The sequence below is a fragment of the Antennarius striatus genome, chromosome 14 (genome assembly GCF_040054535.1).
Source record: "Antennarius striatus isolate MH-2024 chromosome 14, ASM4005453v1, whole genome shotgun sequence".
NCBI lineage: Eukaryota > Metazoa > Chordata > Actinopteri > Lophiiformes > Antennariidae > Antennarius > Antennarius striatus.
In genome coordinates this window covers 17,759,348-17,785,207 of record NC_090789.1, presented here as the reverse complement: position 1 = coordinate 17,785,207, position 25,860 = coordinate 17,759,348, and the positions used below count along the sequence as shown (strand labels likewise).

At 40.9% G+C, this 25,860-nt stretch overlaps 1 protein-coding gene across 2 annotated transcripts in view; it reads left to right on the top strand.

Annotated features, from left to right (window-relative positions):
- The window catches only part of atp9b (ATPase phospholipid transporting 9B), a 35,523-nt gene extending 9,930 nt beyond the window's left edge, over positions 1-25,593 (top strand). For both annotated transcript variants that reach the window (XM_068332965.1, XM_068332968.1), the window contains 22 exons: positions 957-1,051; positions 1,833-1,913; positions 3,893-3,968; positions 5,704-5,780; positions 8,337-8,497; positions 8,719-8,861; positions 10,889-11,001; positions 14,449-14,700; positions 17,700-17,861; positions 18,079-18,171; positions 19,054-19,137; positions 19,257-19,427; positions 19,602-19,700; positions 19,786-19,875; positions 20,200-20,344; positions 20,734-20,798; positions 21,052-21,207; positions 21,414-21,478; positions 21,982-22,090; positions 22,208-22,265; positions 23,154-23,357; positions 23,863-25,593. In XM_068332965.1, coding sequence (XP_068189066.1) covers positions 957-1,051; positions 1,833-1,913; positions 3,893-3,968; positions 5,704-5,780; positions 8,337-8,497; positions 8,719-8,861; positions 10,889-11,001; positions 14,449-14,700; positions 17,700-17,861; positions 18,079-18,171; positions 19,054-19,137; positions 19,257-19,427; positions 19,602-19,700; positions 19,786-19,875; positions 20,200-20,344; positions 20,734-20,798; positions 21,052-21,207; positions 21,414-21,478; positions 21,982-22,090; positions 22,208-22,265; positions 23,154-23,357; positions 23,863-23,999 — 2,636 coding nt within the window. In that variant the 3' untranslated portion in view covers positions 24,000-25,593. The remainder of the gene's footprint in view (positions 1-956; positions 1,052-1,832; positions 1,914-3,892; positions 3,969-5,703; positions 5,781-8,336; positions 8,498-8,718; positions 8,862-10,888; positions 11,002-14,448; positions 14,701-17,699; positions 17,862-18,078; positions 18,172-19,053; positions 19,138-19,256; positions 19,428-19,601; positions 19,701-19,785; positions 19,876-20,199; positions 20,345-20,733; positions 20,799-21,051; positions 21,208-21,413; positions 21,479-21,981; positions 22,091-22,207; positions 22,266-23,153; positions 23,358-23,862) is intronic.
- Positions 25,594-25,860: the final 267 nt, after the last annotated feature.

The following is a 25,860-nucleotide window of genomic DNA, read 5'->3' as shown; positions in this document are numbered from 1 at the left end:
GAAGTGCCATCGCAGCAGAAAGGAAGCATGAATCATCGTCCTTGTGTTAATGTTTTCCATCATAGTTAACACTCCAGGGATGGTTTATAGCTGCCCTTTACCCTCTCTGTCAAATAATTGCTCTCATCCATCAGTTTCATATGTAATATTACCTCAGATCAATACAGGTCATGACTGCTCTGTGTTTATAGCACCCTGCCGTGTCTACCAACTGTGGGTAGTGCTGCTGCTCTAATGTACAGCACTGATGACCATGCACTAATATATTCCACTTTAATAGAGGAACGTGTGTTTCAGCCTGCTCTTAGGTGTTTATAACACGCAGTTTCTCAAAGCTTTATGATGAAACAAAACGCTCCTTAGAATTTCAGTGACAACCATCTGGGTTCTTTTTAATGTATTGCCGAGTTTCACTGGAACAAATATTTTTTAGCGTACAAAATGTAGCATAAAATCCTCAATATTCAGTTTAAAATAATGTCAAAGTTAGAAAACCTTTGTCTGAAAGGGAGACTCCAAGTCTTCCCCTTGTTAATGAGAGTTTAGATAATTAATGCAGTCAGACTGACATCATTATTGATGACCACCAACTTCTAGCAAAGAGCTATGGATGTTACTAACAAACATCAACAGATCAGTGATCTTCATTTTCTTTATTTACTTTTACTGCTCTTGTCAGCAGTGTTACCTTTATCCTGTTACTATAACCTTTGGCCAAAGTGATTGCTGCCTTTTAAATATCCTAGTTTATATGAAGTGTGATGCAATATGATACAGTATGATTGTAAAACATTCAGATAAGTAGGTAATGATTGGCCATTTTGTTTTTGGTATAACATGGGAAATATGTAGTTCTTACACATAAATTCAAGAGAAGAATGAGGTTGTTTTTTGTTTTGTTTTTACACATAATGACACTTAATTATTCAGGATTTGATATTTCTGTTGTGTTCCAGGTGCATGTTTCATCAGAACAGACCAGCTGGATGGAGAAACAGACTGGAAACTGAAGGTGGCCGTCGGCTGTACACAGAGACTACCAGCGGTCGGGGTGTGTATGCGTTACAATGTCGGGAATCACTGGTGACTGTGAATCAAGTGACGTCTGACTGTGATGGAAACCTAAACACTGAGGAGAAATCCTATTTCTTAAATTCATTTTCTGATTCTGAACAATGTTATGTTTTGTAAAATGACCGGATTCTCTCCTCCACATGTGTCTATGAAGGTAGTCACATGGCTACCTTCTTAAAAGGGCCACTAACACAGAATACATTACAGCTAAATTGAAACTCCCAAGCTAGCAAAACCAACAAAAAAACAAACGTCTTTGGAAAGTTTCTTGGCACAAGGTGAGATAGCCAGTGAGGAGACAGAAGACTCAACGACTTCAAGGAAAAAGAAAACTATTTTTCAAGTCATATCATTTTATTTTGTTGTATTTATCTGCTGCATCTTAAAAGCTGGTCTGTAAAAATATTGTCTGATGTTCAATCAGTCTGTGGCGCAAAAAAGTTTGGGGATCACCAGTCCAAAGACTTCTTTAAATACAAGGTGATATACGTCTCAAAAGAAAGTAAAGAAATATGGACAGAATTTATCGTAGTTAATTTGATTTTTTCCACAAAGAAGATTATTCAAAATGTTTCTAAAGCATTAAAACAATTTAAAAAATGTAGCATGTAAGAAATTAAAACTTCTAAGACGTTCCAAAGCTTACACTAGAAGCCCGTTCAAAATGTCTTTTTCCATTCAAGAAAACAGATCCTACATTTAGAAAGAATGTTCATATTTGTAAAAACCTCCTGTTCTCTTTCATCTCCTCCTCTCAGGACCTTTTCTCCATCAGAGCATACGTCTTCGCCCAGAAGCCTCAGCTGGACATCCACAGTTTTGAGGGGAACTTCACAAGGGTACAGTAGCTCGTTGACATATTTATATGCTGTAAAACAAATCTTACACACATGCAGGTTTTTTTTTTTCTTGTAGAGGCTGGATTGACGGAGAAGATGTGTATCACTGTAATGTGTTGACAAGCTGCAACAATGAGAGCTTGTGTGTCCATCTGGGCCCGTTATTATCTCCAGCAGGAATAGCTCTTACATCACAGGCAGGTTTTCACAGCTCCATCCATCCAGCCCTGCTTGTTGCTCAGTGATTTTTTTTTCTTCTTTTTTTTTTTTTATTAATAGCAGATTAGCGCAGCCCCCACAGAGAGGAGAACCGGAGTACAAAGGGAGGCTTTGTGGTCTGTCTTCACTCTTGGCCACACACCAGGCTTAGTGAGCGAGTACTTCCTCCGCTTATTCATCCTCCGCGGCCTTCCTTTGCATAGCGTGTGCTTTTAGTCTGAGCAGGATGGGAAAAAAAATGGGTTCCCACAGACCCGCAGCAAATGAACTTACCTATTTATGAGGGTTTCTTTTTTCCCCCTGGACGGATATGGTTGCTTTGTTTCTGTGGTATTTATTGAGACCCTCTGCCGTTATGGACACCACAGTTAACCAATGTCAGAGCGGTCAAGCAATCTGCAACCTGCCATTTATTTTTCATGCACTTTTCCCTCCATGTTTGAGTGGATTGACAGGATGTGGGTGCTTGGGTATCATAATTATCATATTGAGCAATTTGAGCTGAAACCGGAGCCTCGACTCGGCGCTCCTGACTCAAGCCATTTTCGGCTTTTTGTCTTTATTTAAGAGAGAGGGGTAAAAAAGGAGGGCGGATGAAACAAGAGGCTCTCCAGGGGCTTATTTATCACCGAAATCTCATCTATATGCACCCTCTGAACTGATTTTTAAAAGGAGCCTCTATCACCAGGCCAAACCTTGTAACAGTATTGATAGAGGGACTACTGTATTGCTCCAGTCTGCACTACCGTGTCAGGTGCTTGTGAAAATTAATGGCACAGCAGAGCCCAGGTAATCTGGTTACCACGTACAAACTCTCAACGGTGTCGAGGTTCTTCTGCTCTGTTTGGCTGAAAAGTTTGTCAGGGAAATTTTGTTTTGCTGTAAAAAAGTGTGTTGCCTAAAATAGCAAATTTTTTTATTTATATTTTTATTTTGTTGTACAATTCTATTGATTTGTGTAAAATTTGTTTTTATTAAACCGTTTAGCCAGGACTAGCTACAACTAGCCAGTTGCTGATCGCGTTCACAGACTGCACAAAATTCGTCTTGAACTGAGAAAATGTAACAGAGTTAAAAACCAGAAACTATATTTTGCAAAGTATTTCCTTCTTTTCTGAATAATTATCTATCAGGACCCAGAAATTAAATAACAAGAAGCTGGAATTGGTTTCAGCTTCAGTTTATTTTAATTTTTATGTAGAACTTTGCTCAAAGAAAACTAATTTGTGTGTATGTGCTTGCGTGTGTGTGTGTGTGTGTGTGTGTGTGTGTGTGTGTGTGTGTGTGTGTGTGTGTGTGTGTGTGTCTAAAAGCAAAATTCATGGCTTCATGGTCTAGTGTTTGCTTTTTACCTGCCCAGGACAACACTGATTAAAGCTGGTTAATTGCTGAAATAAATTCTCAACATTGAGGAGTATCTTTCACACTGATAAATCTCCTCTGCCTCTTGGTGAAGTTACTTTTCTGTGACAGTAACTGTTGTTGTAACATTAAAGTCGAAACAAGCATTGTATCTTTGAAGCAAACACATCTGTACGGTTACGAGCTATTAAAGTAGACCGTTAAACAGTTGTTATTTTGATGTGGAGATAATCGACGGGACAATAAGTTCTAGGTGGACTGTTGTGGGTATTGTGGAGTTGTGTGGACACGCTGCTGCTGCCGTAATGTGTATTTCACTGCCATATCGTAGCCATTTATGCAAAATGCATAACAATAGTAGTGGTGAAGCATGTTTGTTCTTTTCATTTGTCATGTAGGAGGACACAGATCCACAAATTCATGAGAGTCTGAGTATTGAGAACACTCTTTGGGCCAGCACAGTTGTTGCATCTGGTAAGTTGATTCTCGCTGTTTGATCTTGTATAGAAATGTTTTCCTGTTTTTTTCTATAATGTATTATTTAGCATCATCTCTGCTGTGTTTGTTCAGAAGTCATTTGAACATTTTGACTGTGTTTAACATTGTACCTCAGGATCAAAAGTATTTCCATGCACCAAATGGATTCTGTTGTATTGTACTTCCATTAAAATATTTAATATTTAATTTTTAAAAGAAACAATTGCTGTGTGATTGTGTGGTAAAATAAAAAAACTAAATCATCAAATATTTTCAGACACGACTTTGTTGGAAATATAGTTCATGTTTGCCAGTATTACATTTTTCACCAAAAACCGTGAAATGAAAACCGTGGGGGAGCAGCGAGCGTATTTAACATCAACAATGCTCCCTCAGTTCCAGACGAGGGTCCTTGTATGAAAACCTCTTCGCACCACATTGAAAAAGTTAGTTTTCCATCATTCAGTAGAAAAAAAAACAGTTTCAGGAACTAATCTTGATCATTTTTGTATTGAAATTGATATGCACAAGCCTGCAGCTAATTCTCTTAACCGTAATTCATGTTAAGCTGGCAAAAATGTCACATTTTCAGATTGGTTCATTTTGTCCAGCATTTATTCATTTTATTTCACGAGGGACAGATAAAAGATTCACACAATTGATAAAGTCTCTAAATAGTTTCCAATTAATTGTTTTTATAGTAATTCATTAAAGTTCTAATTGTTGAGGCTTTATTCATGGCGTTTTGCCCTGAAGTTGTTTGGTTTGACGCTGCTCTGTTCTTGTTTGAAGAGCTCTGAGAATCCCCACAGTGGAGATAATCCTCCCTTCCTCCAGCGTTAAGCGATCCCCACAGAAACGGTTGTGTCAGTCGAGTGTTCCTGACGCTCGCGGAGATGGCCACACCATTGATTTGTGGTGTAGCTCTCCCCTCTGGCCTGACCTTGACCAGAAGAACTAACACACAGACACACACACTCGCACAAAAAGCCAGACTTAAACCTCTTACATCATCTCTGCTTGGGAATGTCATTGTACACCACGGGCCTCCCCTTGACAGACTCCTCATCGGCTCTGGTGTGGTTTTCTGGGCCCAGATCATCATGTATTCACTTTTTTTAGGCCTCAGTCCAGCTGTGACTGGAGAATTAGTTATTCGCATATTCAAATTGAAGCCACAAAAGCGTGCTGTGCCGCGCTCAATTTATCACATCGCTCAATATTTTCTGAAGTTAGAAATCGGCGAGAGCCATTCATCACCTTTCTCCTCAGGTCCTGTAACCCGGTTGCTCTCTGGCTGCGCTTCGGTCCCCCCGCCTTGTTTCCTGCTCATTTTTAACTTTCTTGCCATTTTTTCTAGTTCAGGGATTTCAGGGGCTTATTATTGCCTTCACTCCTCCGTTAGGCTCATTTAATATTAATGAGTAATTAATCCTTTGTTATAAGGCCGCTGTAATGAATTGGCAACTAAAGATGGCAGCGTATTGATCAGGTTTTATGAGCTTCTATAGGGCGGCTGAAGGCCCTGAGAGTCTGAGCGAATTAAACTCCTGTCTGTCGGCCTGAGTGGCCATGAGACAGAACTACATCAGCTCAGCCTTATTGTGTTTCCTCTTATGCACTTCATCTTACGTGACCAAGAGGTGTGTGTGTGTGTGTGTGTGTGTGTGAGTTTGATGTTGGGGGTGCAGTTAATGAGCAGCATTACTTTCCTTTTGTCTCTGGTTGGCAGGCACAGTGATAGGGGTGGTGATCTACACTGGCAAGGAGACCAGAAGCGTACTGAACACGTCCTACGCCAAGAACAAGGTGACGACTGTGGTGATTGTATTTCTGTTGGTAGGACTATCTTTTTTAGATTTTAACTTGATTTGGTCCTTTAAATGTAAGGTTATTGCTGTACTATGATTTTTTAAAAATTATTTAGTAATTTAACATTATTCACTATTTGAGGTATAAAATGTCAAAACTATGTATATTTTAAAACTCTTTTTTTTGATGAAAACCCACAGAAATTCAGTTAACTGATACAGAAAACAGCACATTTTTGCTGGAACTAGTTCATGTATCATGTTTAGGTTTGAATCAACATTTATTGTAGTAGGTGAGATTTTTTTTTTCTAGTAATCAATTGATTTTTTTCCAACACACTTCTTCTTTTTCATATGATATATTTTCTCACGAAGGAACAACAAACTGAAGTCCTAAGTTTGTACGGTGATGCTCTTTACAAACGTTTTATAAAGTGTGCCCCCCTCCCCCCTGGTCATGGCTTCTCCCTGTCCTCTAATCGCTAATCAATCACTTTGGGGAGGTGGTTTTTTAACCTTGACTTTCTAGATAAAGTTGGACCTGTCAGTGCGAAAGGTCAGTACCAGTTGCTAATTAGCAAAAAGGGAAATTAACTAACCAATGAGGTGAATGACATTTTCATCAGAAAGTTAATCTGACGTAATCTCTCTGGAGCATTTGGTCATCAGATTAAGGAGATTAATGAATATTTGATTTTAAATGTAGAATTTTACGTCGGTTTACAGCATATACTTAACCATCAACGGTGTCCTAGAGGTAGGGATTTGTTTTTTTCTCCTTCACTAGGAGTTTTGGCACACTGACCGTAGCACCGCAAAACCTGTTCTTCTGCAGCACAGTTTTGACACCAGCCTCTTGTTTTAGGAACACTGATGTCGTTGGTAAAACAGTGGGGGCCAACTGTTTTGTGTAAGCTGGACAGTTGAGAGGAATTCAATATTTCAAGGAGATGATGTCAGAAATGCCAATATGGAGGTTGGAGATTGGGGGGAGAAAGTCGATACGCTCTGGATGAAGTCTCAAGAACATTTTGGCCTCATATAATCTGTTGTGACACTGGACAGGGCAGTGGCTGCATTTGATCAATCCGACTGGGAGTCAGATATAGATTCACTCTTTGTCTCGGTGTTGTTCTCTGTCAGGGTGAGGAGATGGAACAACGTCAAGAAGCTGCTCCTCAGTAGAGGCACATATTCCAGTCCTGATGCCCTGTTCTCTTCACTTGTCTCTCAAACAGCGTCTCTCTATAAGAACCGGGAAACTTGGAAGTTGTTTACTAAGATCTCAACAATCAATACCAGTTTATTCTCTTTGTTTTCCTGTGTTACAAACACTGAACTTCCAGACATTCCATGGTTTTCACTTGGTGAATATTCATGAAATCCTTCATCAGATTCCAGACACATTCTATAACACAAGCCACACAGGCAGATCGAATCATGTCTTTCACTTTTAATGGATAGGAGAAGAATGGAGTAAAATATGCACCTTTTAAATTCATTGATAGCATCTTTAGGTTGAGGTAATTGAGTCCTTCCCCCCCTTGACTAAATGAATAATGACTTCATCTGATCCCCAGCAAGGCTTGGAAAATTTAGACCAGCTATTGTTCAAGCAGACGGGGATCCTTTGCTTTTTCAGGCATGCGCTGTGTCTTAATTTTTCTTCATTTTAATCCACCCAAACCCCCCTATTTTTCTCAATAGCTCAACCATGAACCATATAGTGGGCTAGCGGGGTGGGGGAGATACCCACCCACCCACTCACTCCCTTTACCCTTCCATTCTGCGCACTCTACTACTGGGAGTTTAACAGCAACTGATAAATCAGTCACACTGGACTCCCAGCTCTCCCAGTCCTCAGGGGAATAAGTGTGGTGGGGGTTTAGGCAGCGGAGGAATTCTGCTTGCTTTTTTTTTATACGTGCTTGCCCCCCTCCCCTCCTTTTCAGAGCAGTTTCTTTTATTTGAGGTAGGAGAGATGTTATGTTCTGCTGTTTTTGTAAGCGTGGTGCGTCAGAAGAAAGCCTTCTGTGTGCGAGGCTTTGCTGTGAGCGCTGCCAGAAAGGGGAAGGGCATTTCTTTATTTGACATCTTTTTCCCACATGCTCTATTGGCTGGGAGATGCACTCGAAAAATAAAAGACAACTCTGACCCTCCCTTTTGTCCTTTTTTTCTAGGGAGCCATCTCAATATGGGAACTCTATTTTTTAGGTCTTTTGACCTTCTGCTGCATTCAAGGACAATACTCCAGCATGTCAATAAGACAGCTTGTAGTTTACCACAAACAAGGGCCACCAATAAACTTATTTATGTTGCACTGACAGTTTGCATGATAAAAGCCTGCAGCCAATTTTTTTTTTTTTTATTGGTTCTGTTTTTTCTCTACATATTGGCAGGCTTTTAGAGCAGATGGGACTTTTTCCCCCTAAATCTCTACTTTAATACTAATAATAATCTCCATTGAACAAAAACAAAGATCTCCTCAAACCATGGTGATAAATACTAGAACAGTTCTGTTAATGTCTGCTATTTTGACCTCTGTTCCCTACAGGTTGGTCTGTTGGACCTGGAGCTCAACCGTCTAACCAAAGCCCTGTTCCTGGCCCAGGTGGTTCTGTCTGTTGTCATGGTAGCACTGCAGGGATTTGTCACCCCCTGGTTTCGCAATCTCGTCCGGTTTATTGTGCTTTTCTCTTACATCATCCCCATCAGGTACTTTATGGTGCACTTCTGTTGTTGAAGTGGCGTTCTGTCTTGTGATATACATTTCCTCTTGTTGAACGTTTAGTTTCACAATTACAAAAAAAAAAAAAATCCAAAAAGTTAGTCTGTAAAAATATCTTTGTTTTTTTGTTCTTCATGTTACAGAGACTGTTTTTGCTTCTGCTGTTACAGTTCATTTTCATCCCTGTTGATGTCTGTCCTTTGTGTAGTTTACGTGTAAACCTGGACATGGGGAAGGCAGCATACGGCTGGATGATCATGAAAGATGAAAACATCCCAGGCACTGTGGTGAGAACCAGCACTATTCCAGAAGAACTGGGTCGGCTGGTCTACCTGCTGACAGATAAGACTGGTGGGTGTCCTAACAGGCTGAAGAAGTTATACTTTTAAAGAATTTAAATTAAAGCAGTGTAGAACAGGATCTAGTATGAAACACACTCAACTCTTGTTTACTGTACTATAAGGCAGCCTATGTACATCCCCTCATACCAGACACGAGTGAAGGCAAAATAACTGAAATTCACTTTCTTAAAAAAAAAAAAAAAAAATCTGAGCAGAATGTCACTCAAAAACATGCAGAGTAATAACAAATGGGTCTTGGTATTTTGTTATGATAATGTATTTAAGAAGAAACACATAAACCAACGTAATTAAACCCAAAACACTCATGGACTGATGTGTCCTCTAAGACACGGCTGATGATCTTTTGTCGCTGCTATCACAATTTAATATACTGATGTGATATAATTTCAGCTGTCAGATCAAAGCCTGGTCGGATCTAAAGTTGTCATTTTGTTTTGCAGAATAAACCTAAGGATAAAAGTATCAACAAATCTTTTGCATTTCCAGGATTATTTAGAATTCTTACTCATTTCGTTATCGTGTGGCGATTCTCAGGTAACAAATAGGAACTCTTTGCTAACGCTAGGCAGAATGTCAGAGTGATGAACTCCTGCGCTGGTCCCTTCATGCGTCTTTGTCGTACCCTCCTGATCCAGGTAGGAGTAGATTAGCTGGAGTGCTTATTTATCCAGGTTGATAGTTAAAGAATGTGGAAAAAAAGAATTCAATCAATCCAACAGCGTTGTTTAACCCTGTGGCCCCCCCAACCGTTTTTGGACGTGAGATGCCCTCTATCAGGACTTGTTCTAGTCAGCGACATCCATTAAACAAGGCCACGGCCCTGGTTTTCAAAGTTTCTTTAAGTGAACATTCACTCGGTCTTTTTGTATGCAGTGTTGTGTTTGTCTCTTGGTTTCAGAGGACATGGAGTCCATGCTGTTAATGAGATTAGGTCAGTGAGAAGGCAGCTACAACAACCCTGCATGTCCCATGACGCATTATAAGCAGTCGTCTGAGGGCAAATGCTTACAGAGTTGGTGATGCTCTAATTTATGCCGTGAAGAAGTATTTGTTACCACAAATGTGTTTTTAAGTCCAACATTAAACCGCTTGACATTTATTTTAGTATTATTGTATTTAGTATTATTTATTTCAATTTTTTAATCATGTCTATATTCCCAGAACTTTGGTGCAGAACAGATGATATGATAAGTACTGCTTTAAAAATTTAATATCAAAATTAGACTGAGAATAAAAAAAGAGAAACAAAAGTTGAATATAAATGAGGCAGAGTGTTTGTAGATACGTATAACATGAAATTCATTTTTTTACTGGTTTTGCTTGGAAAAAGATGCATGAATCGGTGAAAGCAGTACGTTATGTGTTCATCATGTATTTATATGTGATGGACGACTAAGATTCGTTTATTTGGAAGAGTGGGAATTTTTTTCATATAAATTGGGGGCAACAGTAGCTCAGTCCACAAGGACCTGGCTTGGGAATCAGAGGATTGGTGGTTCAAGACCGAAGTCTGGAAGGGGAACTGGAAGCTGAAGAGGTGTCAGTTCACCTCCTGACCACTATCCAAGTGCCCTTGAGCACCAAACCCCACAAGCTGCTCCTAAGGCGCTGCTGCATGGCTGCCCTTCACTCCACCGTCTCTCTCCCTTTGAAAGTTTACAGGTCGTGTGTGTGAGTGTGTGTGAGTGTGTGTTCGCTCCGACTTGTATGTGTGTGAAATACATATTAAGTGGTATCAAAATTTAAATGACACCGAGTTATTTTTAAGATGTTCTGCTCTGGGTTTCGTTGTAAAAACACTACACATGCTGGCTTACACTTCCTTCAGGGCGTATAGACACAAGGAAACCAAGAGAGCAATAATAGATGCAGGTGTGCGACACTAAAAGCATCCATCATTTCCCTTCATCCTCAAGGGGCAACAGGAGGCATATGGCTAATCCTCTCTGTCGCCTCTTGAAGCATAGCGTAAAAAGCAACTGAGAATGTCTGACAAGATGTTCTTCTGAACTGTAGGCACTCTGACACAGAATGAAATGGTCTTCAAGCGGCTGCACCTGGGAACCGTGTCGTATGGCACGGACACTATGGATGAGATCCAAAGCCACATCATTCAGTCATACGCACAGGTAAGATTTATGAATGTCCAGCAGGGCTACCACCTCCTTTGTTTGTTTTACGCTTTACAGTAGCATCACTGTCTCCAGCAACGACACGGGAGCAGTTCATCTGAACAACTTGAATCTCTAAAGATTCGGACCTTAAAGACAGGCACAGGGAGTACTTCGTAGAGACCCTTCAGCTGGTTTGAGCTGCTGAGGGTGTGAACCTCGGCCTGACACCAGATTCTGTCAGCATCCCTGACGGTTCTCATCCCATTCCTTGTGGATGCTGGACTCACTCGCATCTTCAGCTCTGGACCTGCTAACTATGGTTCCATCTCTATGTCTAGAAATATTCAGTGAAGGTCTGTGTATTCTTTAGCTTGGAATCTTCAAGCTATTCACTCTTTCTTTTCATGTCATGATAGAGCCATCTTGCTGATCTACAGTAAAATGTAATATAGAAATTTCGTTTTTAGAATAAACTTTGGATCTCGACTGCTTAAAGTCTATGAAAGTTAATGTAGTGTCATAACCACATATTAAGGATATTATTGTCTAGTTACAACGATCCAGAAGTAAATCATATCTCAGTGAAAGTTTTCTTTCATTGTGCTGAGAAGTGTAGGAGTGGATTCATATTCATATCATATGATTCATATTTGAAGAACAAATATGAACCATAGTTCCATCTGTCCTGCTCAAGCCTGCTTCTCCTTGTAGATCAGTTTGATAATTTTTTTTATATGTAGCTAAACATAACTTTTCCAGGAAAATTGTGCATTCATATTGTTCATTCATCCTGGAGTGTCCCTGGGTGACGCTTCATACTGTAAGCAAGTGTTTTCCTCACTGGGTGGCTCAGATCTTGCTTCATTCGTGACAGACTGATATTGTTCATTCTCAGCTGGTTCCAAACATCTGGTGGACTCAGCATCTGCCCCACACCCTAAATACTGTAAATAATCTCAGTTCATGAAAAAACATATTTTAAAGCTACACAGCCATTTCCTTGATGTGTCACATGATTACAAAATGCTATTATTTGAATTTTTATCGTCATTTTATATGAAAGCATCAACTATCTTCTCATTTTCCTCTCAAAGAATAATGAGAAGTATTAGTGTCAGTTGTTAACAAATAAATAGGAACACGTTTTATGTCATTTTTAAAAGTAATGCAGAAACTCATCACAGATGTGATGCAGGACCTTAATTTAATATTTTTATTTTATATATACAGTATTTAGTATTTGAAATTTTTAAGTTAAATATTAGGAAAAAGCAGTTGATCAAATTTCTGTCAGTAAACTACAGTTGGTGAATTTTCCAACTCTGACATCTTTAATTATTTTGAGAATAAAGTTAAGCTTTAAGGTTTGTAATCAATCAATCAACTTTTATTTTTATAGCGCTTAATCACATCTGAAGACATTTCAAAGCGCTTTACAGATAGAAAGCCAACGATGCCCTCCAGAGCAAGCGTAAGTGACGGTGGCGGGGAAAAACTCCATCACTGAGGAAGAAACTCTGAGCAGGACCCAGGCTCTGGAGGGGGGGTCATCCGCCTTGACCTGTTGGTTGGGAAAGAGAAATACACTGGGGACAGAGATAGGTCAAGTAAAAGAGACGGAGGGAGAGAGAGTGAGAGTGGCAGATAGGCCAATTTGAGTTTAATGTTCATAGTGCGCTGTCGCTGTATTGGGGGTCCAGGCTTTTGGATATCCTGTCTTCCATCCGCGTTCTCCACCTGTGGAACAGAGGCACAAAGACGGCAGCAGTATCGTGCACACAAAGAGTGTGATTTGACAGTAATAATAAATTTTGGGAGCATAGACAGATAAAGAAAGATAAAGAAGTGACAGGAGCTCCAGAGTATCTCCCTTTAACGGGAGAGACGGAGAAAAAATACCCTCAGCAGCCTAGGCCTATAGCAGCATATCTAGTGTAGTGTGTGTTTTTTCAATTGTAAGCTCTATCAAAGAGGAGGGTTTTTAGTCTACTCTTAAATAAGCTGAGAGTGTCTACCCCTCAGACCGAGGCTGGGAGATCGTTCCAGAGTAAAGAGGCCAGATAGCTGAAGCTTCTGCCTCCTGTTCTACTCTTAAAAACCCGACGGGTCACTAGAAATCCTGCATGCTCGGATCGAAGGGCTCTGGGTGGGTGATACACTTCAATAAGATCTTCAATGTCAGACGGAGCCTTACAGTGGAGAGCTTTATATGTGATCATGAGGACTTTGAATTGTATTCTATAATTAATCTGGAGCCAATCAAATGACACTAGGACAGGACAGATGTGTTCTCTCCTCCCAGTTCAGTCAGTCAGCGGGCAGCTGCATTCTGAACTAACTGTAGAGTCCTAATAGAGGAGCTACAACAGCTAATCTAATCTATAAGTGACAAAGGCATGAATGATTTTTTCTGCGTCTTTTAAGGATAAGAAATTTTTAACTAACAATATTTCTCCAGTGAAAGAAGGCTGTCCGGGATACAGACTTGATGAGAATCAAAGGACAGATCTAGATCAAAAATCACTTCCAAGTTCCAGACTTCATTGGTGGAGGACAGAGGAATGCTACCTAAGCAATGTTAGAGAAATAATCTCTAAGATGCTTCGGCCCAATAATAATGACTTCAGTGTTGTTACTGTTCAACATTAAGAAATTGTGAAGCATCCACGATTTAACATCCCTGAGGCAGGTTTACAATTTAATTAGCTGATCAGATTTATTTGTTTTCATTTATAAATATAATTGAGTATCATCAGTATAACAATGAAAATTAATGTTATGTTTCCTTATAATATTTCCCAATGGTAACATATACAGATTAAACAGAATAGGCCCCAGAACGGATCCTTGAGGTACTCCACAGGTGAGAGTCCCTCGATCTGAAGATTTATTATTTACATAGACAAACTAAAATCGGTCGGATAGATATGACCTAAACCAGTGTAGTGATGAGTTTTTAAGCCCAACTTCCTCCTTAAAAGAATGTTATGGTCAACAGAAAGTTACAAGTTTGTAAGAAAGTTGCAATCAGACTGCACCTTGAGTAATGCATGCATTTAAAATTTTCTTCTATATTTATATAACATTTTCATGAAGGATTTAAAAATTGAGTGAATGTGTTTGATTTTATCTTCTACTGGTGTCTGTACACACCTTGTCTTTTCATTCATCTTTCATCCAGGTTTGGTAAAGGTTGCGTACTTACAGTTCTTCCATCTCCTCCTCATTTCCTTCCTAAAAGTAGGAGTAACTTGATAACAATGTAAAGCTCCCACCCTATAAGAAGGGTGGGAGCTTTACATTGTGACTCATGAGATGTGGTAATCATGGACAGGTGGTTTTTCCTCAGAGAAAGCAGACTTAACCCAGGGTTCGGTACATTGCAACTTGCAGCCAGATTTGACAGCAAATGATCTGATGTTACACGCGTTGTCTGTTCTTTAAATTCAATCCTGGTATCAGGTGACCTCGCAGACCTCCAGTGGTGGCACCGGTAGCTCCACTCCTTCGAGGAAGACTCAGACATCAGGGCCCAAAATCCGTAAGAGTGTCAGCAGTCGCATCCACGAGGCGGTAAAAGCCATCGCCCTGTGCCACAACGTCACGCCCGTCTACGAGTCACAGGCCAACGCCAACGGAGAGGCGGAGTCCGCTGAAGCCGACCAGGACTTCATCGACGACAACCGCACCTACCAGGCCTCCAGCCCCGACGAGGTGAGGGTTCTGGTGCTGCTAGCTTGAAGAGAGTTTAGGTCTCCTCTCAATCAGACCTGTGTTCAGTGCTACACGTTACAGATGTTCAGTTGAATATGAAATGTAGAACTTTGATGACATATGAGTGTTTCAAGTCAGAACCACAATGAGGTTATGTGCTGTTGTGTCAAGGAGGTTATATTTTGTTTTTGTCTACTTGGGTAGATTTTATAAATTTAAAAAAAAAAAATCAAGTCAATTTCACTAATTCTGTTGAAAGTTGCCCCTTTGACTGTGGAGGAGGTGTTTAGACTTTGAGCTTGACGTCGATTAAGGTGCAGATTTTAGGTGATGTTTTCTATTGACCACTCTCTTCAAATGATTTCTTCATTTTAAGGGTCTCTTATCAGGAGTAAATAAAGAAAAATCCTTTTGTCTACAGTTTCCTCTCTGTTCCAGTGTACTGTTGATCATCCTAAATGACCCTCATTCATCATGATATTCATGTCATGACCACACAGTTGGGGGTCATGAACTCCTCATAGAGGTTGAGCTATTTAATCATCTGTATTTGCGTCTGGAGAATCTTTTGCTCCGGCCAAAGGAAGGAATGCGACGGCCTCTAAAGGCGTCGCTGCAGCTTCCTTCCTCCGCTTTTTTCTCGTGGCTCCTGGTGCACACACTGAGCCTGTTGAACGTTATTTCTGATTATATTACAGTAAAGACTTGTCAGTGATCACAAGTAAGACTTCTCACATGGGTGTCAAACTTGATCACCCAAGGGGTCCGAAATTCAAGACACAGCCTATGTTGCAGGTCAGATAGTCATTACTTTTATTGGTCCTGCAATATTTTGACCTGAAAATGTCAATTTTGAGAGTTTAGTGATTTTCTCAATAAAATAGATTGGTGATTCAGCCGGGCCATGAGTTTGACACGTGCTTTAGAGGGTTCACGAGTCATTGTGCTTGTCAATAAACTTGCAACCAAATCAGACAAGCAAATGGAAGAAGAAAACTTGGCAGGAGAAAATTCTTAGGTTTCCATTTTAACTTGCTGTCCTCTCATATACAGTATAAATATATAGTATCTCAGTCTTTTCTCTTTTCCCTCTGCATTGTCTCACACGGATTGAATTGATCAATACTTAATTTTCTTTTAGAGACGATGAGAGGTGGAGGTCTGTGATTGTTGGTCCAGCTGTCCCATCTCCTCCTTCGGTGTCTTTAATGTCCTGCTGTCCCCCTCCCCTCCACTCATCACTTATTAGCTGCAGCGTCAGAACTCCTCTGGTAGTCAGTGTTTGATTGGCCGTGGCTCTCTGTTCATCCTCTCTAACATATTGAGCAGTCATTAAGGAGATGCAGAGGGTCGGCCTGCAGGATCACGTTAGAGATCATCTGACCTGCTGGCCCTTCTGTAGTCTTTGGTCCATGTGATGACAGACAAGCACGTTTGACAGTGGACTTTAATGTCTGCTCTGTCCAGTATATTATGTGATTCATCATTTTCAGTTGGACTTATCAGAGCCATGTCAGTGTGTGTATGAGGTGTACGCATCATGGAGGTCGAATGTGTGTTTGAGACACAGTGTGAAGCATTTAAACAGTACATATCTGAAAAACAAAAGACGATGTTTTCATCAGGTCACCTGGTTCTGTTGCATCCAGGAGTGAAAGAAATGAACCCCCAGTGACAGAAATGACCCACTACATGTTTAAGTATGTTATTCCACTCTAATACGTTTCAGAGGGTCTCCAGACGTGCCGCCAGGTCAGTTATGATTGAAATCACAACTATTATTTCCTCTTAGGCCCTTTCTTTAGACCCAAGATCAAAGATGGAGGTTTTTTCCCCACAAATAAGATAAAATTAATATTTTTGATCAAGGACTGTCCAATATATATAATTTAGACAATCACAACTAAAAGAAAATGACATATAAATGTAACCAGATCTTGTTATTTTTAAGCTACAAGGTAAAGCCTAAAATAATTAAAAGGTTCTATTTGTCTGTATAAAAGTGTTAAATTCAAGTCTGTAAAACTAGAATTAATGAAATAACAAATAAACCAGGTAAAGTTGTTAAAAAACAAAATAAAAGTTTCTCTACAGCTGATATAGGAGATGAAGAGCTGATGTAGCATCCAGAGATATGGTGCATATTCACATTTGTCTGTGCAGGTGTGTGTGTAAAATTTATAAACACACACACACACACATAATAAATCACAGATGTGTGTTGAGTAAATAGAGGCAGGCTTTTTTACGGAGCTCAAAGGGGGAGCAGGAGAAATGATGGGGTATGAACAGGAAGTTCCAATTTGTAGGTCAGAGTATAATAACAACCTTTGAGGGGAGCAAATTGAAAATGAACCCATTGAGAATCGAGTCGTGTGCAGCTGAACGCTCAAGTCAGGGACGCAGTTCCTGCTGAGGAGAGAAAGAGGAAAGAGAAACAGAAAAACACTTATCAGGAGCTGAATGAGAAGAGCTCTGGAGAAACCACAGCTCTTCTCACATTTCAACCGGTCAGAGAAACCATTCGTCCAGCTTACCGTTTTTATGTCTTTATTAACATCTTTGTTCAACAGTGATTATCTTCAAATTTTAAAAACAAGTTTCCCTTCTTGGTCGTTATTCATAAATAATGTCCAGAAATCACCCTGGATCAACACTTTGATCCAAATCCACCTCAAAATCTGATCACCTCTTCTCCAAACAAAAGGAACACTAATGCAAAATTTCACCGGAATCCTTTAAGAAACTTAAAGAAACTTTAATTTTGTGGGGAGAAGAGGATGCAGAAAACAGGGTTAGATGGAGGCAACTGAAGGGAAAAGCCGAAAGGAGAAGAAGAAGAAAGAAACTTTAATTTATTCCAAGCATTCACAAGTCGTTTGCAACTCGTTACCGGGGGAGCAAAGGTTTCTCCGTATGTAGGTCAAAGTGTGTGACGATACGATGTCTCCTACACCTCTGAGTCCAATAAAGGCTGTATTTGCTCCTGGTCCTCTCAGGTGGCGCTGGTTCAGTGGACCGAGAGCATCGGCCTCACCCTGGTGAACAGAGATCTGAACTCGCTGCAGCTGAAAACTCCATCTGGACACATTCTCTCCTTCCACATCCTGCAGATCTTCCCCTTCACCTCTGAGAGCAAGAGGATGGGCATCATCGTCAGGGTGTGTAACCTGTATGCAACAATATGATGCGTGGAACGCAGCTGACACTTCCTGTTTGGCGTTTTAGTCCATGAGTCATGAGTTTTCTGTCTGTCGTTTAGTTTTATTTAATTCTATTTTACCATACTGCTTGATGATGGGTGTGTTGTTGTTTGGTTTTTTTTTTTTTACATTTGTTAAAGAAATGCAATGATCTTTATTTGTGATTTTGATGTAGGAGGAGTCAACAGGCGACATCACTTTCTACATGAAAGGTGCTGATGTTGCCATGGCGAGCATCGTCCAGTACAATGACTGGCTGGAGGAGGAGGTAAAGGCACCAGCAGAGTCACTGAATCACCATCCTGAGAGTGGAATTTATTACAAATTGTACTTTTCATGAAGTTACATGCATCTACAGGCTGTTGTGGAGTTTTGCTGGTTAAATCGGGTTTAACCAGCAAAATGTGATGCTAAAATAAAATGAATTCAAATGTTAAAATAAGTAATAACCAGCAAGAAATAGTGTATTTTTATTTCCAGTATTTGTGATTGACACATCAGGCCTTCATGGACATCATCAGTTTGTCCGTGTCTCTGTCTTCATCAGGACATTCACCAGATCAGCGGCCGCCTCGCTGGTCGAAGGTCTCGTGTGCTTATGTTCATAATTATATTGGCATTATTGAGTCAGCCGGGACTGCGGGCGCTGTTTGATTTAATTAGTGACCTACATAAAGTTCAAGTAATTACAGTATGTCATATTCTTGAACAATGGTGCTAATGATGTCCTGTTGGCTGTAATATCCTGCTGTCAAATCAGCAGGCGCTGCGGTTACTCTGCCTGTCGATAACCAATCAGCAGGACGGATTCGCCCCATTGGTGTTTCATATCAAAAATAAACTGCCATCCATCCCTTTGTTTTACTGTGTCCTCTGGATTGCACCAGAGGCGGTGTTATTCATTATTGATTCCTTTGGTGTTGGTAACAATATGCAGCTATTGACAGTCCTCTAGATGGTGTACTTATACAGCAGCTCCTCTGATAGGACGGATGATCTGTTTCTGAATTGTACTCAATTTTAGGAAAAAAAGACCTCATTTCTCAGACTTTATATTGGATCCCAGCAAATCTTCAAAATTCAACCTATAAATAAGATTTCATCCTTTGATTCCATACATGAAATGAACTGGCATGTTTCTGTCTGTCAGTGTGGGAACATGGCCAGAGAGGGCCTGAGGACACTGGTGGTGGCCAAGAAGTGTCTGTCAGAGGAGCAGTACCAGGACTTTGAGGTGTGGATGAACATGACTGTCTGTGCTGTAGATGATGTTTTGTCTTGGTGTTGTACGGTCCATCCATTTAACTTTATTAAAGTAAACTTTTTCCCCTCTCTCTGACCCTCCATATGCAGAGCCGCTACAACCAGGCCAAGCTAAGCATCCACGATCGAGCGCTGAAGGTAGCAGCGGCGGTGGAGAGCTTGGAGAGGGAGATGGAGCTCCTGTGTCTGACTGGTGTGGAGGACCAGCTGCAAGCTGATGTCAGGCCGACGCTGGAGCTGCTGAGGAACGCCGGCATCAAGGTCAGCGAGGATTTAAAACACCCAGACCAGTGACTGCTGTTAAAGTAAAACAAAATAAAAATAACCTCTGATTCGTGATCGGACACAGGAAAAGGAGGAGAAATTGAAGTTTTTGAAGACATTTGACACTTGAGTCAGTTGGACTTCATGCATGTTTGATTTCCTTCTGCTCAGATCTGGATGCTGACAGGAGACAAACTTGAAACGGCCACATGCATCGCCAAAAGTTCTCATTTGGTCTCCAGGAATCAAGACATCCACGTCTTCAGACCGGTGCGATGTTTTTAACGGATCCGTCTCCCAGTGTCGTGAGGTCGACACAACAACGCACTGATATCCTGTCTTGTGTGGCTCTCAGGTCTCTAACAGGGGAGAGGCCCATCTGGAGCTGAACGCCTTCAGAAGGAAACACGACTGCGCTCTGGTCATCTCTGGGGACTCCTTAGAGGTACTTCAACACAAAGCTACACACAGCGACGCTTCCTGCACAGCAGACGATTCTGAGTTTACAGCCAAACCGACCGTTAAGGAATAAAATGCACTTCTCAGCCAAAATGAAAGCGTTGGAGTTAAACCACAACCTTAAGGATTTGGAGAAGAAATCAAATCCTTAAAACACATTTTTATGAGGAGAAAGAATCTCAATTTGTAACATCCAAGCAAACGACTTGATGTATTCAAAGATTAACACATAACTGTTTTAGAAAAGTTAATACATCTGTGAGTTTTTGTTCCCACCAAAGCGTGACTTGTGTCTCCGTCTCTGCTGCAGGTGTGTTTGAGGTATTATGAGCATGAGTTTGTGGAGCTGGCGTGTCAGTGTCCAGCGGTGGTCTGCTGTCGCTGCTCCCCAACGCAGAAGGCTCAGATCGTCACCCTCCTCCAGCAGCACACGGCTAACAGGACCTGCGCCATAGGCGAGTGTCGGCCAAAGGTTTAACGTCTGTCTCCAGACAGATGGGGAACGTCTTCTCTCATGCAGTCAGAAAAATGTCTACCTTGTATAAAATAGTACATTGAATAATGTGAATAACCAAGATGTACATTTAAACACAGAAAGGATTAATAGTCTGGAACAGATGCCTGAACAAATGCATGCAATCCTCCTGTTGTCCACAAGGTGGCAGTCACAGCCCATGACTTATAAATTCCAGTATAGATGACAAAATAATGTGAAGCTGCACTTTCATTCTGATTTTTCTTTTTTGTTTTGTTCTTTTTTTGTTTTTTATTTTATTTTATTTTATTTTATTTTATTTTATTTTATTTTATTTTATTTTATTTTATGTACTTATTTTTGTGGCAGGTGATGGAGGAAATGATGTCAGTATGATCCAGGCTGCAGACTGTGGCATTGGAATTGAAGGAAAGGTAAAGTTAGACTGTAATCAGTGAACACAGCTTAAGTGTTGTTCTGTTTTAGAACCTGTAAATTAATTCCATCAGACATGTCTGGAGACTTCATTAACATGTAAAATTAGGTATCTTCTCCAGCAGTGGCCACGCCTCTTTTAAACCTAAACTTTCATAGATTTGATCTGTATTCATTTCAAACTTTAAGATCTGTCTTAGTGATTCAGGATTTTCTGGGACTTTCTTCATCTTTATGCTCGTGTGTCAACAGGAAGGGAAGCAGGCTTCTCTCGCTGCAGACTTCTCCATCACTCAGTTTAAGCACATTGGCCGCCTGCTCATGGTTCACGGCAGGAACAGCTACAAGCGCTCTGCAGCGTTGGGTCAGTTCGTCATGCACAGAGGCATGATCATCTCAACCATGCAGGTACAGGCAGAAATCAGCCTCCTAAACTGTGTTTTTGCGAAATGAAGTTTCAAAGTGTGTAATGGCTGTCAAAGAACGACTCTTGTCTGTTTTCAGTTAGTGGTCTTGTGTTTAATGTCTGCTCTCTGCTGACCGTAGAAACACAATGATCCACATTTTTACCAAACAAATTCCCAACCTTCAAACATAATGTTTTCTGTCCTCAGGCTGTCTTCTCTTCCGTCTTTTATTTTGCCTCGATACCCCTGTACCAGGGCTTCCTTATGGTCGGGTATGTACCATTTCATAATGTCCACGAATGCTCTCAGTTAGGAGCGGGTCAGCAGGATCCTCCCAGAGACACTGACTGTTAGTTTACTGACCTTTAGTTCCTTATCTGTCTTACTTAGAAGGATGATCTTGTCACAAAACCAAACTTTCTTCTCTAGAAGGATGTTAGTCCTGAAATTGTGATCAAGAAAACTGGTCATCAAACAGAAAAAGGATTGCAGAGTTTGTAGCCAACAGTCTCATGCCATAATATCGTAATATCACAATGTCCGTATGTAAGTGTAAATGAATTACAGTTGACTAAAGGTTATTAAAATAATGTTATAATTAATTGTTCAGAAAAATTTTACATTTTCAACTCTTTTTTTCAGTGTCTGTCTTCACACTATAAAAAAAAACAACTTTACTTGCTCTCCAAACATTCCAACTTGTGGAGATTAGACGACAGGAGCAGGACTGAGCTTTAACTTGTTTTATTTGTTCTCCTCTTCCTCTCCTCTGCAGGTACACCACCATCTATACCATGTTTCCTGTGTTCTCTCTGGTTCTGGACCAGGATGTGAAGCCAGAGATGGCCCTCCTCTACCCAGAGCTCTATAAAGACCTCACAAAGGTACGCCCCCCCCCCCGGTCCTTCTAAACGTCTGTGTGTCATAATGAAACATTTAGCAGGCCGCACCGAGTGAAAAGGCCTCGCGTTCCACTCAGAGATGTCGTTCTCCTCTTTCAGGGTCGTTCTTTATCCTTCAAGACGTTCCTCATCTGGGTTTTAATCAGTGTGTATCAAGGTAAGGCTCACACACACACTCTATAAAAGTTTACTGAGGCTCTATTTGGCAGGTGACGGCATTTGATCAGCATAAACTATATTTTTATTTCCACAAACGGAAACATGAGTGCTTCTCTGAAGAATGAGCGTTCTGGTTTGTAGACTGTCAAAAGCAGCTCCTTCCGCTCGCGATTCATTATAACCACTGCCTCTAATTCTGAGTCTCTGGGCCCCTCCAGGCTCTCAGACAGTCCATTTCTCAGTATCTTGGGTTTCCAGTCTGCCATCTGCTTTTACATACAGGCTTTTGTGTGTCCAGTAAATTGATATTTCTGTAATCGCTAAGCCATGCAGCGTGTGAGAAAGATCTATGTTCTTGCTGGAGCGTGACTTCCTGACAGCTCGGGGGGTTTTTAATTAAATGCCTGTAGCAGGTATGTGGGGGGGGGGGGCACAAAGACGATACGAGAAGAAGGAAATATTAGGCTCCAATCCAGCTTCATTTATTACAGTGTGTGACTGGCTGGAATGTCCTGTATATAGGCTGTGTGAAAAGGCAATTATGTGATCAGATATAGGCTATTAGGCTCAATTAGTGCCCTGCTATAAGAAATGAAGGACTATCAAGATGGAGTGGACGCCAGAGAGGAGAGAGGAGACCGTCTGGATACGTTACCGTAGAAACACGTCTCATAAAAATGTTTAGAGTCCTTCTCCATCACGTCACGGTTTCTGTTGTGTCAACAGAAATGTACAAATATCTCTCCTGGCATCGATGAAACCGTGAAAGAGTCATTCCTGTTTATTGATGTCACACACACCTGTTGTGGGTGTGTGTTCCAAACACGCCGCCTAAACCCGTTCAGTGATTATTTGTGTTTGACTTCGTTTCCACTGACGCCATCAGGCGGCATCCTCATGTACGGCGGACTGGTGCTGTTCGAGTCGGAGTTCGTCCACGTGGTCGCCATCTCCTTCACGGCGCTCATCCTGACCGAACTGCTGATGGTGGCCCTGACCATCAGAACGTGGCACTGGCTCATGGTGCTGGCCGAGTTCCTCAGCCTGGGCTTCTACCTGGCCTCGCTGGCGTTCCTCAACGAGTATTTTGGTAGGTTTACCCACGACTTTTTAGAAATGAAAAGGAATTTTTTTGCATTTCATTCATGAAGTGATCGATGTGTTCCTTCAGCATCTCCTCCGTCTCTCGTCTTCTGTCCCCGTATGAGTCTGTGCTCCTGCTAACTTTTGCTCTGCACTCTATTTCTGCTGCACTTCCTTTGGTTCTGTGTGTTGCAAAAGGCATAGGCAGGGTGTCCTTTGGCGCTTTCCTTGGTAAGTGTGCTTCCTGTCGGTCAGTTCCTGTCTGACGTCCTCTCGTTTCACTCCATCATTTGGTCTGTTGTGAATCATCTACATTCCAGGTCCTTATTATCTTCTTTTTACTGTTAAGTTTTCATTTTAGTGAATCTCTCGTAGGATTTTTCACCTCAACACCAGTTATTTCACCCTCTCTTCTGACCTCATATGTGATTCTCTCATTACCTGATTCATTTTCCGTTCTCCGGTGCTTTCAGCAACAGAACATTAAACTAAACTGTGTTTCTCTCCCCCAGACTTGTCTTTCATCACGACTTGGCCTTTCCTGTGGAAGGTGTCTGCCATCACTTTGGTCAGCTGTCTTCCTCTCTACATAATCAAATACCTGAAGCGCAAGTTTTCACCTCCGAGCTACTCCAAACTCTCCTCCTGATCCAAGGCTGGGTTAGCGGTTGTTTGTGGGGCTGAGACTTGTCGTCCCGTCCCCCCCCCACCCCCTCACTGATTGTCAGTGATTACCTGTGGAGGTCGAAGATACACTGGAAAGCAAATGGAGAGAAAAGTTCTTTGGATTGGGTCACATTGACTTGGGATGACTTGAAAAACCCAGACCACATAAGAAGGACCATAAAGGAAGTCAGAGCGGACGAGTTCAGTGTCAGTCAGTAAAAAACCTCACATGTTGGAAAAAGAATCTGCCTTCTTTTGCTTCGAATCAGCTCTGATTGTCATTTTTCTACAACTCCGATACATCTGTTTAAAGATTAAAAATTTTGTACACAGCAATGAGAATTTTTAAGTATTTTTTTTTAATCCTGTGTATAAATGACAGTTTCTGGCTTCCATCTGTGAACAGTGTTGCATTGTGGGATTTAAAAAAAAAAAAAAGATGGTCTTTGTTCACGTTTTCTGACACTGTTTATTAAATAAAGCTTTTTCACGCACTTTTCGATGACCACTCCTGTCCGTGTCGCTGCGTGACTCACATCAGAACCTTCACAGCGACGTCCTCAAGGGAAAATGCTGGAACTTCCTATCAACGGAATTTTTCTGCTTTATGTCTACGTTTTGCTGACAGCAAATGACATCATCAGTTTACCAAATGCACATGACATACAAGCCGATGTTAAATGTTCTGTGTGAATATTTGGCCTTGATTTAGAGCATAATCCCACCTGTATGCTGTGTGTTCTTCACTGCTGTCAGGATGTGGCAGCTCGATTTGTGCCTCATTAAGTATTTTCATGTACTGATGCTGCATCTGCAGCGTCGGATGTTCAACAATCACATAGTTTTGTCATTGCTGTACATGAAGTGTGGCATGTTATGAGCACAAAGAAGGTAAAAGAGACGAAAGAACTCTGAAGTGTTTTAAACGTATCGTTCGGTGAACGGGTTTTAGTTTAGTTTGTCAGGAGGTTGTCGTTTTTTCCCCCGAGTTCATCATTCCTTACTTTGTTTTTGTTTCTGACAACCATTCTGTGAAAATAGCTACACCATAAGGTGAAAACAGAAAGAGGGGATGTTTGTGGAAGACTTTGGGGCTGCTTCACTTTAATTCAAACTTAAAAGTTGGTTCTGTTTCGAAGGAATGCCCCATGTTGATTTGTGTTTTCTTTATTCGTGTGAGGATGTGGACACTATTCATTTTCAGGAACCTACTTTCCATGTTGTACATTACGATGTCTGACAGCGTGTCTGTTATTTATAAAAATGTTATTGCTTAATGACAAATAAAATGAACAACAGATGCCAGAAGAGTTCAAGGCTGTTTATCATGAGGTTCATACTTGCGCCGCTAGATGGCGCCTAAACTCTGGGGGGGAAAAAAACAGGATGGAGCTCCAAGTTCCTGATAATAAACCTTATACTTTTAAAATGTATTTGCAAAACTAAATCATAAGTCAGCATAGTTGTACATTCATGTGAAAAAATTTTCACTTTGTCATTCTAAGCCCTCCACATAATGACTCCTTGCAGTCATTATGTGGAGGGAGCTTTTAAATCAATCTCATCTAAATAAAAACCTCTCAAATGTGTTTTTGTCATTGCCTCTTCTCTCAGTCGAACCTGTGCTGTCGAGTGTTTTCATTTGTGTGTTTGAGGACGAATGCTTCATCACCTTGAATCAGAGTGCAACACTTAATGTAGGAGTAAAGTTTGGTGATAAGTCTAGAAGTCAGTCATGGTTGATGTCCACCTTCCACCAGCATTGGATAGAAAATAAATAGGAAACAGTTAAACTTTTCAAAATAAAGATTCAAAAATTCCACTGGGGTAATCAAACGCTAAAA